Here is a 16,561-nt window from a genome sequence, read left to right on the forward strand (position 1 = left end):
TGTGAATTGTGTGTGTGGCATGTGTGCATGGTATATATGCATGTGAGTATAACATTTTTTACTAGCATGTTAATCTTCTTCCACAGTGTTAACTAAGTTATCAAGGTGAGTAGGAAAACTCATTCCATGAATCCTTGTTTGTGAGCACAGCATGGACAGGACAGGCTATGCACCTCTACCTCCTAACAGGCAGATAAGGGAACGCAGTAGGTCTGCAGACACCGGTGCTGCCTTTCTCTTTGGCTCCCACACCCAAACCGTCACCCGGTCTGGTGGCTGTGACTCTAAATCCATCCTCTTCCTGTGTCCACACAGGACACCACATGCCTATGGGCCCTGGAGGATCCTTGACCTAACCCACGGAAGAGAAGTATTTACCCTCAACAACGTATATGTATATGTATATGTATATACATATATGTATACTATATTATACACACATATATTATATATAACTATTAGTATATAAATATAACATAATTATAACATTACTATCAATATTAATTATTAATTCTATTAATTTATTATATATACTATATTTTATTTATTTATTTATTTATTTGGTCCTAAACCCACCTTAGGCTTAGCTATTTCTAATTGCCTTACTTATGCTGTGTACTGAACACCATTTGAAAAGACAGCGTGTCAGATCTCCTATATATGTGCATGCTCTCTGCCCTGCTAGGTCTCCATGGGGCAGGGGGGCTGGAGCCCAAGACCATTTGCAGGTGCCTGAGCCCGGCTACACTGTGTCATAGTTAGATCACGGCTTCAGGTGAAGCATCTCTGCAATAGGTATGTTTGCTTTCCCCGAGGCACATGCATCAACAAGTGTCAGTGTGGGAAAAGACACCACCATTCCCAGGCTGGCTCAAGAGCAGGGCCCACAAGGAGGCTCCCACTGTCGCCTATGCTAGCAGAGAGCCTGCAACTTGGCAGCACAGGCTGCTCCTCCCCACCAAACATCTGGTGGACGGGCGAGGAGAAGCAGTTAGGGTTATTCTGGCTTGGCATCATGTTAAATTGGCCATGGAGCAGGGAGGGTGTGACTGAATTATAAGGAGGCTGGAACACTGATAAAAATCCTAGGAGGTTGGCTTATGGTGGGCTAGGCTAGAGCCCCATTAGAATGGGAGGAGATACGGACTGAGAAGAAAAAAAAAAACAAGTTGAAGAGATGGCATCTCTTCTGCTAACAATTCACCTCACTTAGTAAATTTGGATAGACTCCTGCGCAAATGTGCATGTGTGTTCACCCATGTGTGCACTCATGTGCAGCTTTCCTGGAAACCAGAGCTATTCTCGATTCCTTAACTGTCAGCGGGCTCCTGCCAGTGCAGCCACCAGGGTGGGGGTGGGGGAGGCATCGCAGTGCTGTCTCTCATTTTCTGTTTTCTCATTTGTGGTTCTTCTTTGTGTCCTGTCTTCCTGTCTTTTTCACGTTCATCAGTCAAGCAGGGTGACCCTGTCTGTACGATGACGATGTTAAATTCTAGCTTATTCCGGATCTCTGGGAAGTGGTGCCAGTGACAGACTCTCTCAGCCAACTGAAGGATGTCAGAAAAGCCACAGCATCACCTGTCTGTAGGGCCTCCGCAGTCTCCTGAGCTGGTGGCATCTCCCGCCTTCTGTCTTTCTCGAGGCTTATCCCGGAGCTGTGCCAGTGAGCCATTCCCAACCAGTCCCTGCCTGGGCAGATTTGCCTCCTGATTTCCATCTCATGGACATTTACATCATGGCTCATTTGGGGCAGGTGATATGGCACCAGTAGACCCAGAGCAGGGAGGGCGTTTGCTTCAACACTCTCTGCATTCATTATTTTTCTGTTGCTGCGATGGAATGCCCCACCTGAAACCAACTTAGGAGAGGAAGGGTTTGTTGCAGCTGACACTGCAGAAGGAAAGCAGTCAGTCATGGTGGGGGAGGCGTGGCTGCAGACCCACAAGCCCACTCGCTGTCTGTCAGGACGCAGAGAGACCAGGAAGTGTGGCCAAGCCGTAGAACCTCAAGGCTGGATCCAAATGCCCTACCTTCTCCAGGGAGGTCCCAAAGCCTCCAGAAACGGCACCACCCAGTGGGGAGCATGGGCGCACACATATGGGCCCCTGGACATTTCCTATGCTAACTGCGATGCCTCATGAAGCCTCTTGTTCTGGGCATGGATTTCTGACAGTTCTCCCTCTTCTTATAAGGACACAGACTGGATAAGGACATTTGACCTCATTTACTCTGACTAACTCATTTAGTGGCCCTTGTTACAAACAAGAGCACGTGGGGCTTGAGGCCTGGAACTTCCTCCATGGACGGAGAGGGGAAGAGACACTGGGAACCAGCTGGTGCATGTTAGTGCACGAAGCATGCATGCTTCCACTGGGAACTGTGGACAGTAAGCTGTTCAGTGCTCTTCCCCTTGGCTCTTGTAGAGTGTTCTAGTTTGCTCTCTGTGGCTGCAGTGGAATACTCATCAAAAGCAAAGTGGGGGAGAAAAAGGGTTTTCTGCCTTACAACTCCATCCAGGCTATAGAGCATCCTCTGGGGAAGTCAAGGCAGGGACTTGAAGTAGCTGATCACATGACATCCACAGCCATGGGCAGAGAGAAATCAATGTGCCCAGGGCCCAGACCAGGGAGTGATGCTACACTCAGGGTGGATTTTGCCACCCCGATTAACTCACTTAAGAAGAAACCCTACACAGTCTTGGCCATAGGCCGAACCAACCCAGACAGTTCTTCGTTGAGACCTTCTTCCTGGGTCTCAATACATTGTGTTAAGTTGACAATCAAAACTGAACATCACAGTAACTGAGCTGTTTCCAGCCCTAAATCCTTTTTCCTTACTGAATACAATTCGAGTGGTAGTATTTGGGGTTAAATAAAACCTTATAGGAATGGCTTCTACCTGTTCCCTTTCTAGTGTGGATAGGCACAACTTCGAGATTACATCATGGCCAGGCCCCAGGAGAGCAGACAGGGCCACCTCTCACATGGAAAGGGCCTGTTGCTCTCGGGGTTGTTTCTTGGCCCCTTGCTTAACCCTATGACCTACGCTCCAGCCCCTCCACAAAGGCTCACCCATCATTCTGCAGTGCCGGACAGAGAGGCCTGGAGGGGAGGTGATGCGCTGGGACGCACTGATTGATTCCCTGTGTTCTTTCCCCAGCATGCCTCATGTGGGATTTATGCCAAGACGTCCAATTGATGTCTATAGAGAGACTTGCCCCCACCCTCATTCCCAGCCTGGCCAGCAGGGTCTGCGGCTCACAACTCACCGGCTTCGGATAAGATCCTTTTTGAGGTTTACTATTTCCTTGTCTACAAACTTGAGGTTCTTCGGTGTCTTGTCTGAGGCCTGCTGGGAAGACAGGAGAGGAGAAGGGGGGGGGGGATGTTAACACAGGCGCTGCAAGTGAAGCCTGATTAACAGAGGCTCCTCCCTGTATCTAGCTAGAATCAGTTTCCACAGAGCACTGCTCTACTCCTGGCTCCCGGGCTGTCGCTGGTTGGCCCTGCTTTGCTGTGGACCTGTGTCTGGGTCGCGGAGTGTGGGACAGCAGAATGGCCCACTTCTAAAGCTTGTGGGCAACACACTGTGACAACCTTTCAGAAGGACCATTCACGACCCTAGACCTAACATCTGTGGTTAAGCATCCTGCAAGGGACTATTCCTGACAGAGATGTCGAAGCACCCTGGTAAGACTGCACAATTGCTTGTGAAGACAAACACCTGCACATGCCACAGAGAAGATAGACTAAGCAACCCTGATACATCTAGACTGCAGAATAGTACACAGCCATGAAAAGTGACGTGCCTCCAATACAGTGATACAAGAGCCTTTATTGAAATAGGGGGATGTTTTGGATACTTTGATGGGAGGCCTTGTTAGAAAGCACCATTTATAATATGATTTTGGTTTCAGTTTTAGAAAAATAAAAATGTACTTTTCAAAGATAGGGAAGGACATGGCCCCCAGACGTAGAGTCCTCTCTGGCTGTGGCTGAGGTGGGCTTTCTTTATTTTTTTCTTAGCTGATGTGGACTGGATATCATATAACTTTGCAGTAGGTATGAGTTAGTTACATCAACAACACAGAGAAGAACTTTAAAAAATGGCCACACGGGTGTTGGAATGATAGCTCAGTGGTTGGAAGCTCTGCCTGCCTTTTCAGACCACAGCTTCTTACAACCACCTGTAACTTCAGTGCAGGAGACTTACGCCCTCTTCTGGTCTCTGTGGGCACTACATGCATGTAGGACATACTAGCCCAGGAAAGCATATACATATTCATACATATACACTGTGTGTGTGGTTGTGTGTGGTGTAGTATGTGTATACAGTGTGTATGTAGTGTGTGATGTGTATTGTGTGTGTGTGTATATATATGTGTGTGTGTGTGTTTCTCTTTGTGTGTGGTGTGTGTGTATATCTATGTATGTGCATGCATGTATGTGGTATGTGTGTGTGTATGTATGTTTGCGACTGATGTGTGTGGTGTGTGTATGTATGTGTGTGATGTGCATAGAATCTATTTGTGGGTGTGGGGTGTGTATATGTATATATGTATGATGTGTGTGTTATGTGACATACCTATGCATGTATGTTGTCTATATGTGTGTGTGTGTCTGTGTACATGTATGTAGTGTGTATGTCTATGTGTTTTTTTATGGTATGTGTATGTTCTATGTATGTGTATTTGTGTCTGATGTGTGTGGTGTATGTGTTTGTGATTATGTATGGTGTATATGTATGTGTGTGGTGTGGCTGCATGTGTAGTATGTATGTGGTATATATGTGTGTGTGGTGTATGCGTGGTGTGTGAGTGTGTGCATGCCTGTCTGTGTGCGATTTGTGTGTGTTGTGAGTATGTGTGGTGTGTGCATCAGAGAGAAACCACATAAAGGATGGAGGATTTGTCTTGGCGCACCATCTTAGGTTAGAGGTCTCCATCTGTGGCTAGGCCTATGGCTCATAGGCTGACAAGAGGATGAGGCAGAAAAGTGGAGGCAGGAAGGCCTGTGGGGAGAAGCTGCTCACCCATGGCAGCCTGAGAGAGGGAGGGGGAGAGACTGAGGGAGGAGGAAGGTTATCGAAAAGGGGAACATGAGGGAGGGGGAGGTAGATATGGGTGGCAGGGTGGGAGAGAGGCTGGGAATAAGATACACTCTTCAAAGTCATGTCCCACTGGCCTCCCTTTAATACCCAGGTCCTATATCCTTGTGTCCTCCCCTCTCAACTCTACTATCAAATCATAAACCTACTAATGGACTGATCCCCTGATTGAAACTTTCACTATCCAACTAATCCCTCAAACTTCTGGACATCACCCTTCCTGACGCTGTGACCATTTAACACAGTTCCTCATGCTGTGGTGACCCCCAACCATGAAATTATTTCATTGCTACTTTATCGTGCAATTTTGCTACTGTTATGAATCACGACACAGATATCTGGTCTGCCAGATATCTGATCTGCGTCCCCCGTGGGGGTTGCGAACCGCTGACAGAGGGCCTTCAACACAAAGAGTCTGCTCATCTGTGTGAATGTGTGGATGGATGCATGTTTGGGTGGCTGCAGGGATGGTTAAAAGTAGTTGTGTGCACTTGCAGATGTGCATGCAAGCGTGTGCATATACTGTGTGCATATGCACATTTGGGTGGCTGCAGGTATGTGTGCAAGTGTGTGCATATACTTGTGCATGTGTGCTCATGCACAAGGAGGTCAGAGGACAACCTTGAATGTTGGTCCTCGGGTAATTTTGCTTTATTTGAGACAGGAGCCTTTCATTGACCTGGAGCTTTGCTAAGTAGGCTAGCCAGCTGGCTTCCAGGACCAATACAGCCACCATCCCTGGGCTCCAAAATCACTTCTTTTGAAACTATTACAGAGGTCACGTAGCATATATGTGAAAAGCCTCAGAAGTGCAGTCCCAGCCCACAGGACAGTGTGTGAGATGGCAACGGGGCTGGTTAGTAGCTCCGTGGTAGAACACTTGCCTGGCAGCCACAGAAACGGGCAGCCGCACCATCGAGAGCAGCAAGTGAGATCACAGTGGAGCGGTGACATCACAGGGCAATGCAGTGTTCCTGAATGGTAACGCTGGAGTCAGCACACCTGGAGTTTGCCACTTCTGTTAAGAGTGCACTAGGGGCTGGCTCAGTGGTTCAAGGGCTTGCTGTGCAAGCTTGGAGCCCAACTTCAGATCCTGAGAACCCACATAATAGTCAGCTAGGCATGGCGGCCTGCCTGTTATTCCAGCCTAAGAAGGTTGGAGGTGGGGGATCTCCAGAACAAGCTCACTGGCGAGGTTAGCCATATTCAGTGAGCTCTGGCTTTGACTGAGAGACCCTGCCTTATTGAGTAAGGTGGCTCTGGGTTTGATTGAGAGACCCTGCCTTATTGAATAACATGGAAGCACATGGAGGGCAATTCTTGGCATCACCCATGTGTATGTACTCCCCGTACTCAAGTGACCACACATGTGCAAACAGCTATACACAAACGGTAATAATCATGTGGAAGAGGGAGCCTGGTTCTCAGGACATACGAAAGTATCATTTGATATGAACAAACTCAGAAGTTTACAAAGCATTCCAGAATTACTCTTTTAAAGGAAGTCTTGCTTTGTGGCCCAGAGATCTCTCAAGCTTGTGACTCTCTTGTGTCCACACTCCATAAACACATACATACACACAAAAGAATGAAAATAAGACTAAAGACTATGGTAGATGCAATACATGGGAAATGGGGCACTTGCTTGTGGTGACGGCCCTCTGTGTTAGCGGCCTAAGTGTTTACTATTCTGTATTTTTATGATTTTTGAGATTGCAGTTCATATATATAATATATATAGATATCATATATCTATCTATCTATCTATCTATCTATCTATCTATCTATCTACCTACCTACCTATCTCCCCCTTCACTCTAAGCCAGGCTGCTATGTTGTGCCAATGGCAGCCTTGTGTGGTCTTGATTGTGTCACTCTCTTTCATGATGGATTTAATCCCAGGTGGGCAGCAGGCTGGACTACCTAGGTTTATATGGGCATGTTCTATGTCATCTGTAAAGTGACAGTGTGACCCAACACTGTATTCCTCAGGGGTGCTCGCCACAGAGCATAGCTGCCTGCTCCCCACCCCAGCAGTCCTACTGCCATCCAAAGAAATCAGGTAGCTTTCCACAAGGATATCTGCCACAGGAGTGTGAATAATCCTGCCAAACCCTTGACGCCCCAGCAAACCGGCATTGTGGGGCCAAGCCATGGCTGGCCCAGACGGTCAAGATGGTTCAGTTCTGTTGATAATGTTTCCTGCTGCTGTAGATGTTTATTGGCATGGAAGAGTGGCAGCAGAATATAATTTCACATGGAAATGCAGGTTATGTGTAAAAAAAATTAGATTATACAGAGTACTCATATTTCCTCTGTCTAGAAATTTCTCACAATTTTCTATCATCTCATACAGATGACTCAAAAAAATTGATAGCAAAGAATCCATGTCCTAATAGAGTAATATGGAAGTAAACACAATAAATCAACAATAGAGATGTCATATCAGGATGTTGGAATTATAAGTTAATTAAACAATCATTTTGACTCGGGTTGTTCCTTTTCTTAATTTTCTGTAATTTACATATATTAATTCTAATTAAATAATGGTGTCTTTCATGTTTGTAGGGCAATTTTTGACTAGTTCTCTTGATGCACAAAAATACAAATGTTTAGTGCTGATTTGAATTGAGTTGTCTAAGGTCCTGGAATGATGTGAGTGAGTGGTTTTATGCATAGCATCAGACAGGCTCCGGATGGGAAGCAAGATTCATGCCACAGAGTTCAGTAGAAAGAGTGGAGCATCGCAGAACAGTTACATAACTGTTAGAAGACCCAGAGAATCAAACAGGGGCAGCAACGGAAACCCTTGATGTACCTTGGCCAACTGTCAGGCAGGACTAAGGGAAGGGGACCTGAGAAGCCCTGGGGTTGGCCTGCCTGGTGCAGGAAGGCAAGGTCAGTTTTTCTGAGAGACAGACAGGGAAGCCCTGGGCCCTCCCTTGCTCCCACTCTCTGATTTTCTGCTGGAACTTTCAATTGTTTGAACCTAGGGAACCTGGGAAATGTAGATATAATGATGTGCTCCCCGTATGGGATTCAAGAAATGATGGCCCAGAGGAGTTGGTTTGGGTGTTGTGGCGAGGGTTTAGAAATTGGGTCCTAGCTAAGACTGGGTTAGCAAGGCACAGAGGCCTTTTGGACCAGAGGGCTGGTTCTTGCTTTGATTTAAGTGGGTTGCCACACACCGTTAACTGTAGATATGTCCTCATCCTTCGATCCTAAGCTGGTGTTTTTGGTATTTCCCAAAGCTTTGTGGTACAACCAGGGTCTTTCCCATGATACCTGGCTCCCGCAGTCCCCTTAAGGGGCACCCCCTAAAGACCTCCAAGACCTCCTAGGGAGTCCTGGCCCCTTAAAGTCTCTCTAGCCTCCCAGTTGTGTCAAACAGTGTTGAGACACAGGAACCTTTGTGGAACATTCCAGATCTGTGATTCTAGGCTATCTTTAACCCTCATGTGTTTCTCCTTTTGCTGGAAACCACTGAAAGTGTTGCATCTTCATAGGCACCACCTCTTCTGTTAGATCTAACACATTTGACCAGGTTGACTTTGTATCCATATTAATACTGACGCTGGGTCTTTTTACCCAGGGGACACAACTCCCAAATGACACTGCACTGAAGAATGTGTTCCTGCTACAAAGCTAGAAAGCATCACAGAAATTTAAGGAACAATAGACAAACGGGACAGACGGACGGATGGACGTAAGCACCATGCAAAGCCTGTGTGCACCCATCTACTGGAGGACTCAGCCTGGTTGCAGGAGACACACCTTAGGGACAGTTTACTTTGTTATCTGTCCCTGTACTACTTGGGTGTGTCATTGGCCTTTGGAGCCTCTGGTTTTCCTGTTGCTCTTGGATACGAGTGATGACATCGTCTCTGCTCTGCCTTATCTCCTTCGGCAGGTGTTGAAAACATCCCACCGATGGTGTGAGGTGTGCAGACAAGATCTGTGAAAGATCCCTGTGACATCCTGTTATGGACCATGCTGGTGGCTGATGGGTGTGAGGAGGAGGGCAAGTGTAGGCCTCTAGAGATAGCTGCCTCTCGAGAGGTGACTCGGTTGGAGAGAAAAAGGCTTTGCCATCAGCAGGAGGCCCGGATCTGTTACTTAGATCTGACTGATGCTGAGTGAGCCACATTCCCTTCTAGAGCCTCAGTTTCCCCATTTGTTCAACGGAGCTCCTGCTAATCCTACCAAAAACATTCACCTCTTCAATACTCATTATCCCAAGGGCATTCCTACTCAAACGCGTGATGTCACCTGTCTGTGCCACTTTGCAATTCCCCCTTCTGAGGGATTGGTGGAGACTTAGAAAGGTGGAGAGGATGCATACCACGATGAAGAAGACACTGTCAAGTGACAAAGCCTGGGAGTGGCATTGGGCTTGGGTGACATCAGAGCATCTTCTCTGTGTGAGAGGGTCTCACTATGTAGCCTAGGCTTGACCTGAACTCATGATCTCCCTGCCTCACCCCCAAACCCCCACACACACTCTGAGTACTGGAATTACAGGCACACACCACCATAGCTTGCAAAAGCATGTGTTCTTAATGACAATAGTCTGCCTCCCCGGATAGGATCCTGTTTCACATAGCAGGGACTTGCTGTTGCTCTAAAGATAGCTTATCCTCTGAATTTCTGTCTATAAGGCAGAAAATCGACAGTCTGTTGAAGGTCATGGCCAGAGGGTCAGTCTTCTAAACATCTGTTTTCTCTGTGTTTTATGGAAGGATGTTCGAAACTCATCTTTGTTAGACCTGAAAGTACGATCTTCCTGGAATCAGATTAAGATGGAAATGAATTCTGTTAAATGTGCTGGGGTTGATACAGACATCAGGGAACAGCTGGGATGCTCCAAGGAGCTGTGACGGGGAGGGGCGGGCGGCTGTCTGAAAAGAGATGACTGGTGGGCAAGCTAGAGATCTGGCAAAATCCAGACCCCTCCTGGGGATGAACTCAGTAGGCTGGGGATGGGTGCTTGAAATCGGTTTGCAGCTGACAGGTAAGCATTTGGTGGGGGCTTTATGGTGGGAGCTGGCAGTCTCCTCCCAGGAGAATGGGTGTTTTACTTTTTTTAAAAAATTTTTTTATTTTTTTATTTTTTGATCATTGTCTTAGGGTTTCTGTTGCTGTTGGGTAGGAATGGTCTTGTTCAGCGTCCACTTCCATATCACTGTTCATCACTGAGGGATGTCAGGGCAGGAGCCTGGAGGCAGGAGCTGGTGCAGAGGCCATGGAGGGGTGCTGCTTACTGGCTTGCTCCCCATGGCTTGTTCAGCCTGCTTTCTTATAGAAGCCAGGACCACCAGCCCAGGGTTGACCCCACCCATAGTGGGCTGGGACTTTGCAAATCAATCATTAATCAAGAAAATGCCCCACCCCACCCCCCACCAGTCAAGCCTACAGGCTAATCTTGTAAGAGGCCTTTTCTTAATTAAGATCTCCTCTTCCTAGATAGGGCCTAGGTTTGTTGACAAGAAACAAACAAACAAACAAATAAAAACTAACAATCAGAGTCGTGTGAAGATATGAAACAGGTACCCAGGATGCACAGTGAGGGGCCGGGGTCCCAGCACACACTTCAAGGTGAAGTAGGAAGTGTTCTGTTGAGTTCATCGAGAACCTGTTTTCCGAGGGCTGGTGGCCCACGCCTTCCTCTGAACCCAGGGGACAGATGTTGAAGAAGAGCAGTGACAGAAGAGGCGAATGTCTTCTCAGTATGTGGTGGGGGAAGCTATAAGGGAGTTCCTGTTAAGAACTCTGAGTTTTTGGGGTGGTAAAGGGCCGCAGCCCTGGGGAGGAGAGGAAAGCCCTTCTGTCGGGGTTCTGGGCTCTCCCCCCCTCTCTCAGTCTGAGTAGAGAGTCAGCTGCACTGTGGGGTATTTATTCATTATAAATTATACATGGTACCTCTCATGTGGTAAGGTCTGCAGGTGCCACGGGCTCACTCTAGCCATGCCAGGACAGACATGTTCCATGTGCCCCTGATGTGCAGACCTACTGTGTGTCTGTGGAGCATCCTTCCTTCACTGCCCCAGCTTCCTTGGCTTAGTTTCCCTCCCAGGGAATCCTCCTCACAGACATCCTTACTCCTATCTTGCCAAAAGGGAGCCACAAGGTCAGGAAGACACCAGTGTGGGGCATAGCCTCCTGCTCCTGTAACCCTTCTCTGTCACAGGGGTCCGTGAACTGTTACCTTCTGTAGTGAGACTTCGCCAAAAACCCTTGTGGGAACTGTGGCCTGTGTGTGGTTTCACAGCTGTCCCTAGTGATTGTCTTTCTTCCCTAAAGACAGCTTTCTTCAAGCTGTCTTCCAAACTCCAAGCCCAGAGTCAGTCTCCATCACTGCCAGCATACCACCTCTCCTCTCCTGTTCCTTGTCTCTCTGCAAGCTCTCAGGGCTCCAAAGCAGAGCCTGCCTGGTCTTCATCAGAAACCGTGAGAAACTCGACTCCATGCTTGGTACAGGGCGCTTAACCAAGCTTACCAAGCCAAGATTCCTGTCACTATGTCACGAGCTCTTGGGGCTTTTACCCACTAAATCACGGCACCACGAGTTAAAAACAAAGAATTCGAGAGAGCATGTTTCCAAACACACTCCTTACTGACAGCTGGGCCTCCAGGTCAGCAAGGGCAGCGATGTGGAGATGCACCGGTAGGTGGCGCTAGAAGCCATGGCTTTCAATCAAATTCCACTTTCTTTTGATCTGCCGGCCTCTGCCTCTCTCAGCTCTCCCTTGATTGAAATGGAAATCCGCTGCCGGCTCCCGCGAGCCCCCACCAGCCAGGGACTAAGCTGGTGTTTCAACAGCCTGGGCCCCAGTTTAAAAAGATAACAAACCATGCTCGTCTGAAAGACCAGCTATGGGCTGGAGAGACGGCTCAGGGGTTAAGACGAGCTATGAGGGATCACTGGTACAGCTGTCAGATGCTGGTAACCAACCCAAGTCTCTGTGAGGGGCTCAGGGCTGTCCTTCATAATCCTGGATGAGCTTAAGGAAACAGGTTCTAGGATAGAGCTTAAACTCCATGTGTCGGGGAATGCACTAAGATTCTGAGGAAGCACAGTGTTTCCTGCCAGCCGTAAAGACTGCTGGAGCACCCCAGATCCGGTCTCATCAGAGATTTCTATAATTGATTAGCAATGTCTGCCACAGCTCCTGGGGGAACCAGCACACTCAAGGATACAGGATAGCCACCCGATCACCCTCAAACTGCCCAAAGGACACCTTCCATCGTTGAGTTGCTTCAGCCAGGAGCTAGCCCAGCCCCGCGGTGGTACCCAGCTTTTCAGCCTTGACTTTCCTATGGAGAGTGGGTAATCTTCCATACTGGACCCTAAGCTGCTGCTGAAACAGAAGAAAACAAAGGGACAAAAGAGCTGGTCGGAGATGGTTCAGTGTGACCCTCGCACGAGCCTTGATGTGACCACAGGGCTCCTGGGGTGGGATGTCTAGGGTGCCTTCCTCAGGGTGGCAGTTTACGAAGACCTCATTAGGAGACACAGATCGTCAAGGATAGCCCAGTGTCTGCTGCTGCAGCAAGGTTTGGCTGCAATCAATCCCTTCTCTGCCTACCGAATGCTGAGACTCCAGCCGCACACGCTTGGGAATACTGTGTGGGTTTGTGTCTGCTGGTGGCTGTGGATGGAGGATGAGCAGGCATGGCGGAGGCCTGAGCTGAGCAATGGAAGCATCTGCAGGTGACTCTCCCTCAGTGGGGTGGTGCCACGCACACGCCACACGCAGCTTACAGAGCTCACATCAAACTGAAAGCCAGCAGCTGATCTCTGACCTTTCCACTCTCCCCTCCCCCCCTTCCCTGAAGTGGGCCTCGGAAGCTAGAACTCTGATCACCAAGCCATAAAACCTGGAAAAGGTGCCTCCAAATGCTCCAGCAAGGTCCTCCCTGGTGTGACAAGCGTTCTGCCTCATACCTGTGTGTGTGTGTGTGTGTGTGTGTGTGTGTGTGTGTGTGTGCGCGCGAGAGAGAGAGAGAGAGAGAGAGAGAGAGAGAGAGAGAGAGACAGAGAGAGACAGAGAGAGACAGAGACACAGAGACAGACAGACAGAGACAGACAGAGACAGACAGACAGAGATCCGAATAGTCCTAGCTGAAACCTTAACACTATTTCTTAATGTCTTCATTCTTTCTCTCCAGCCATCCTCCCTGCACCCCCACCCCAGTCCCCAATCTATTTCTTTCATCAGATTTAGCATAGAAACACACAGTTCCCCAGGTCTTCTGGCCATCGTTTGGAAGACTCAGTGTTAGGAAAAATATCAGGCTTCTATAAGCTTCCTTCTGTTGGTCTTTCCTTGCCACGGGCCATGCATGGCTGTGGAGATGGGTGGCAGCAAAGTGCCACTTCTCTTCCTCCCTCCTGTCCCCCCATGGGCAATTCAGATGGAGGATGCTGCCAGCAGGGGCTTGGAATAAGAGTATGATTGGAGGCTGGGGTGAAAGCTGGGGTATCACTCGACTTCTTCTGAAGAACGAGCCTGAAGCTGGCAATGCTGCATGGAGACCATGGGAGGTCATGCTACAAAATCAATTTAGGAGTGAGGAGCCCAGCCAAGTACTGAAGACACAGGGATGCAGTCCATTTCATCAAAAAAAAAAAAAAAAAAAAAAAAAAAAAAAAAAAAAAAAAATTCAACATAGTTTTTTCTAAATGGCTTAAAACAGATGGGGGGAGATGGATGGGGGTGGGGCGGGGTGGGGGTGGAGAGCAAAAACATGTCACTTCCATCTTGCCAGGAAGTTGTTCACATTCTTCTCTGGAGATGGCTAGAGTTGCCAAGTTTTGTGGATTCTTCTAGAGAGGGTTTACATAAATGTACACAAGCACACATGCATGTATACACACACATACACACATGCATGCATATATGCATACATACATACACAGAGTTAAGTTTGTCATCTAAGAATGAGGAACTGAACCCACATAAAAATGCTGGGTGCAGCACATGCCTGTAACACCAGCACTCAAGAGGTGAAGATGGGGGCTAGAGAGATGGCCCAGAGGTTAAGAGCACTGGCTGCTCTTCCAGAGGTCCTGAGTTCAATTCCCAGCAACCACATGGGGGCTCACAACCATCTGTAGTGGGATCTGATGTCCTCTCTACTGGTATATCTGAAGACAGCAACAGTGTACTCACAGAAATAAAATAAGTTTTTTTTGTTTGTTTTTTTTTGGTTTTTTGTTTTTTTAAGAACAGGGCAGTGGTGGCACACGCCTTTAATCCCAGCACTTGGGAGGCAGAGGCAGGCAGATTTCTGAGTTCAAGGCCAGCCTGGTCTACAGAGTGAGTTCCAGGACACCCAGGGCTACACAGAGAAACCCAGTCTCAAAAAAAAAAAAAAAAAAAAACAAAACAAAAAAAGAAGTAAAGATGGGGGTGTACTTGGGGCTCCATGGCCAGCCTACCTAAATCAGTGAGCTCCAGATTCAGGGAGAGGCTCTGTCTCAAAAAAATAAGGTGGAGAATGATTGAGGGAGATACCCAACATTTATCTCTAGCCTCTATTTATTATAGACACAGAGGGATACACACACACACACACACACACACACACACACACACACGCATTTTTTCTCCTATATCTATTTACGGTATGCAGTTTCCCCCATTCCCACCTCTGTGTAACCCTCTCCCTTGGGAGGTGGGCCGAGCTCAGTAACCTCCTTGAAATGAATAGAAAAAGACAGAAACGGTGGCTTCGGAGATTGGGTGGCAGAGGGAGCATGGCTTCCACCTTAGCCATTGGCTCTTGCTCCTGGGGAGTCCAGCTTCCTGGCTGTGAGGCTCTCCTTCGAGAGAGACCTGAGTAACAAGGAACTGAAATCTCAGCCAAAGCCAGTGAGCAGCTGCCACGTGGATGAGCTCAGGAGAGACCAGCTACCCTGGGGCCACCCCAAGCCAGAGGCTTGCCGCTGAGCCACACCTGGATTCCCAGTCTTCAGCAGCTGGCGGTGATAAATGCTTGTTGTCTTAAGCAGCCCACTTCTGCAGCAATCTAAGACACAGCAATACATCACTGAAACCCAGTCATGGGGGACTGGCCCTCCCTGGGAAACAGGTAGTACTCAGGGTTATATAAACTCATTGAATTTCTCTTCAGGGTCTAATCACGGCTTTAAAAGAACTTTCCAGACCATAGCGGTCCCAGTGCTTTCCAAGGTGTGTGCGGGTCTGGACATGGCTTACTGGCAGTGTGGTACCACACCCAACTTACCACAGGGGACAGGCGACAGCAGCCTAACTCTAATTAGTGACATGTGATACTGGTACAGATTTGTGGGATTCACTGTGGCTCTTCCACACATGTAAGCATCATGCCTTGCTCATGCCTTCCCTGGCTTCAACCCTCTCTTGCTCTTTTCTCTCACAAATTCCCTTTCCCCAATGTTCTATAATCTTCCTTCAGATCAATTGATATTTTTCATATATGACATTGAAAGCGTATTTGAACATGTCTTTTTTTTAAAGATTTATTTATTATATGTAAGTACACTCTAGCTGTCTTCAGACACTTTTTCTTCTCGCTCCATCCCTGCTCACTCCAGCCCAAAGCTTTATTTACTTATTATAAGTAAGAATACTGTAGCTATCTTCAGACACTCCAGAAGAGGGCATTGGACCTCATTACAGATGGTTGTGAGCCACCATGTGGTTGCTGGGATTTGAACTCAGGACCTTTGGAAGAGCAGTCAGTACTCTTAACTGCTGAGCCATCTCTCCAGCCCCAATGTGTCTTACATGTGCAGGACATGTTCTTGTTCCTTGAAGCAGGGACTGTCATGAAACTGGAGCTACGGTGGTAGCCAGCGAGGCCCGGGGATCCTCCTGTCTCTACCCCTGCCTGGTGTTGGTATTAAAGATATGTGCATTGCCCTGCCCAACTTTCTACATGGGTGCTGGGGATTTGAACTCAGGGTGTCATGGGTGTGCAGCAAGCACTCTTGCCTTACAGAGCCTTCTCCCCAGCCACTGCTATTAGTCTTTCTGCCTTTGGCTTATTTCACTTAACACAATATTCTCCCGGCCTTTCCCCTCCAGGTGACCCAAATGGACTCTTTTACTGCAGACATATCATTTTAACCATATCTGCTGTATATGTGAGCAGTCTTTGCTTTGTCCACTCCTCTGCTGATTTGTTCCTGGGCTGATTCTGTCTCTGCTGTTGGGAGCCACGCCTTAGAGAGGGTGTACTGAGGTAGTATCATTATGGCATGCTGAGTTCACTTCCTCTGGATATAATATCAAGAAGGTACGGAGCTGGAGCCTGTAGTAGTACTGATTTTTGATTTTTGAGGGGACTCCATCCTGATTCCCACGGCAGCTGTGCTAATTCAAAGCACCTCTCCCCCGCCCACCCAGCGTATGGGAGTTCCCTTTACCCACCCAGCGTATGGGAGTTCCCTTTACCCACCCAGCGT

The 16,561-nt window shown here is 48.0% G+C and overlaps 1 protein-coding gene across 2 annotated transcripts in view; it reads right to left on the bottom strand.

Annotated features, from left to right (window-relative positions):
* Positions 1 to 16,561, bottom strand: part of Ccdc60 (coiled-coil domain containing 60) — a 166,713-nt gene that overhangs the window by 92,785 nt on the left and 57,367 nt on the right. The window contains exon 2 of one of the 2 annotated variants that reach the window (XM_031337617.1): positions 3,269 to 3,348. In XM_031337617.1, the coding sequence (XP_031193477.1) occupies positions 3,269 to 3,348 (80 nt within the window). Of the gene's footprint in view, positions 1 to 3,268; positions 3,352 to 16,561 lie in introns of both variants that reach the window. The other variant, XM_031337616.1, reaches the window with a different exon arrangement.

The sequence above is a fragment of the Mastomys coucha genome, unplaced genomic scaffold (genome assembly GCF_008632895.1).
Source record: "Mastomys coucha isolate ucsf_1 unplaced genomic scaffold, UCSF_Mcou_1 pScaffold22, whole genome shotgun sequence".
Classification (NCBI taxonomy): domain Eukaryota; kingdom Metazoa; phylum Chordata; class Mammalia; order Rodentia; family Muridae; genus Mastomys; species Mastomys coucha.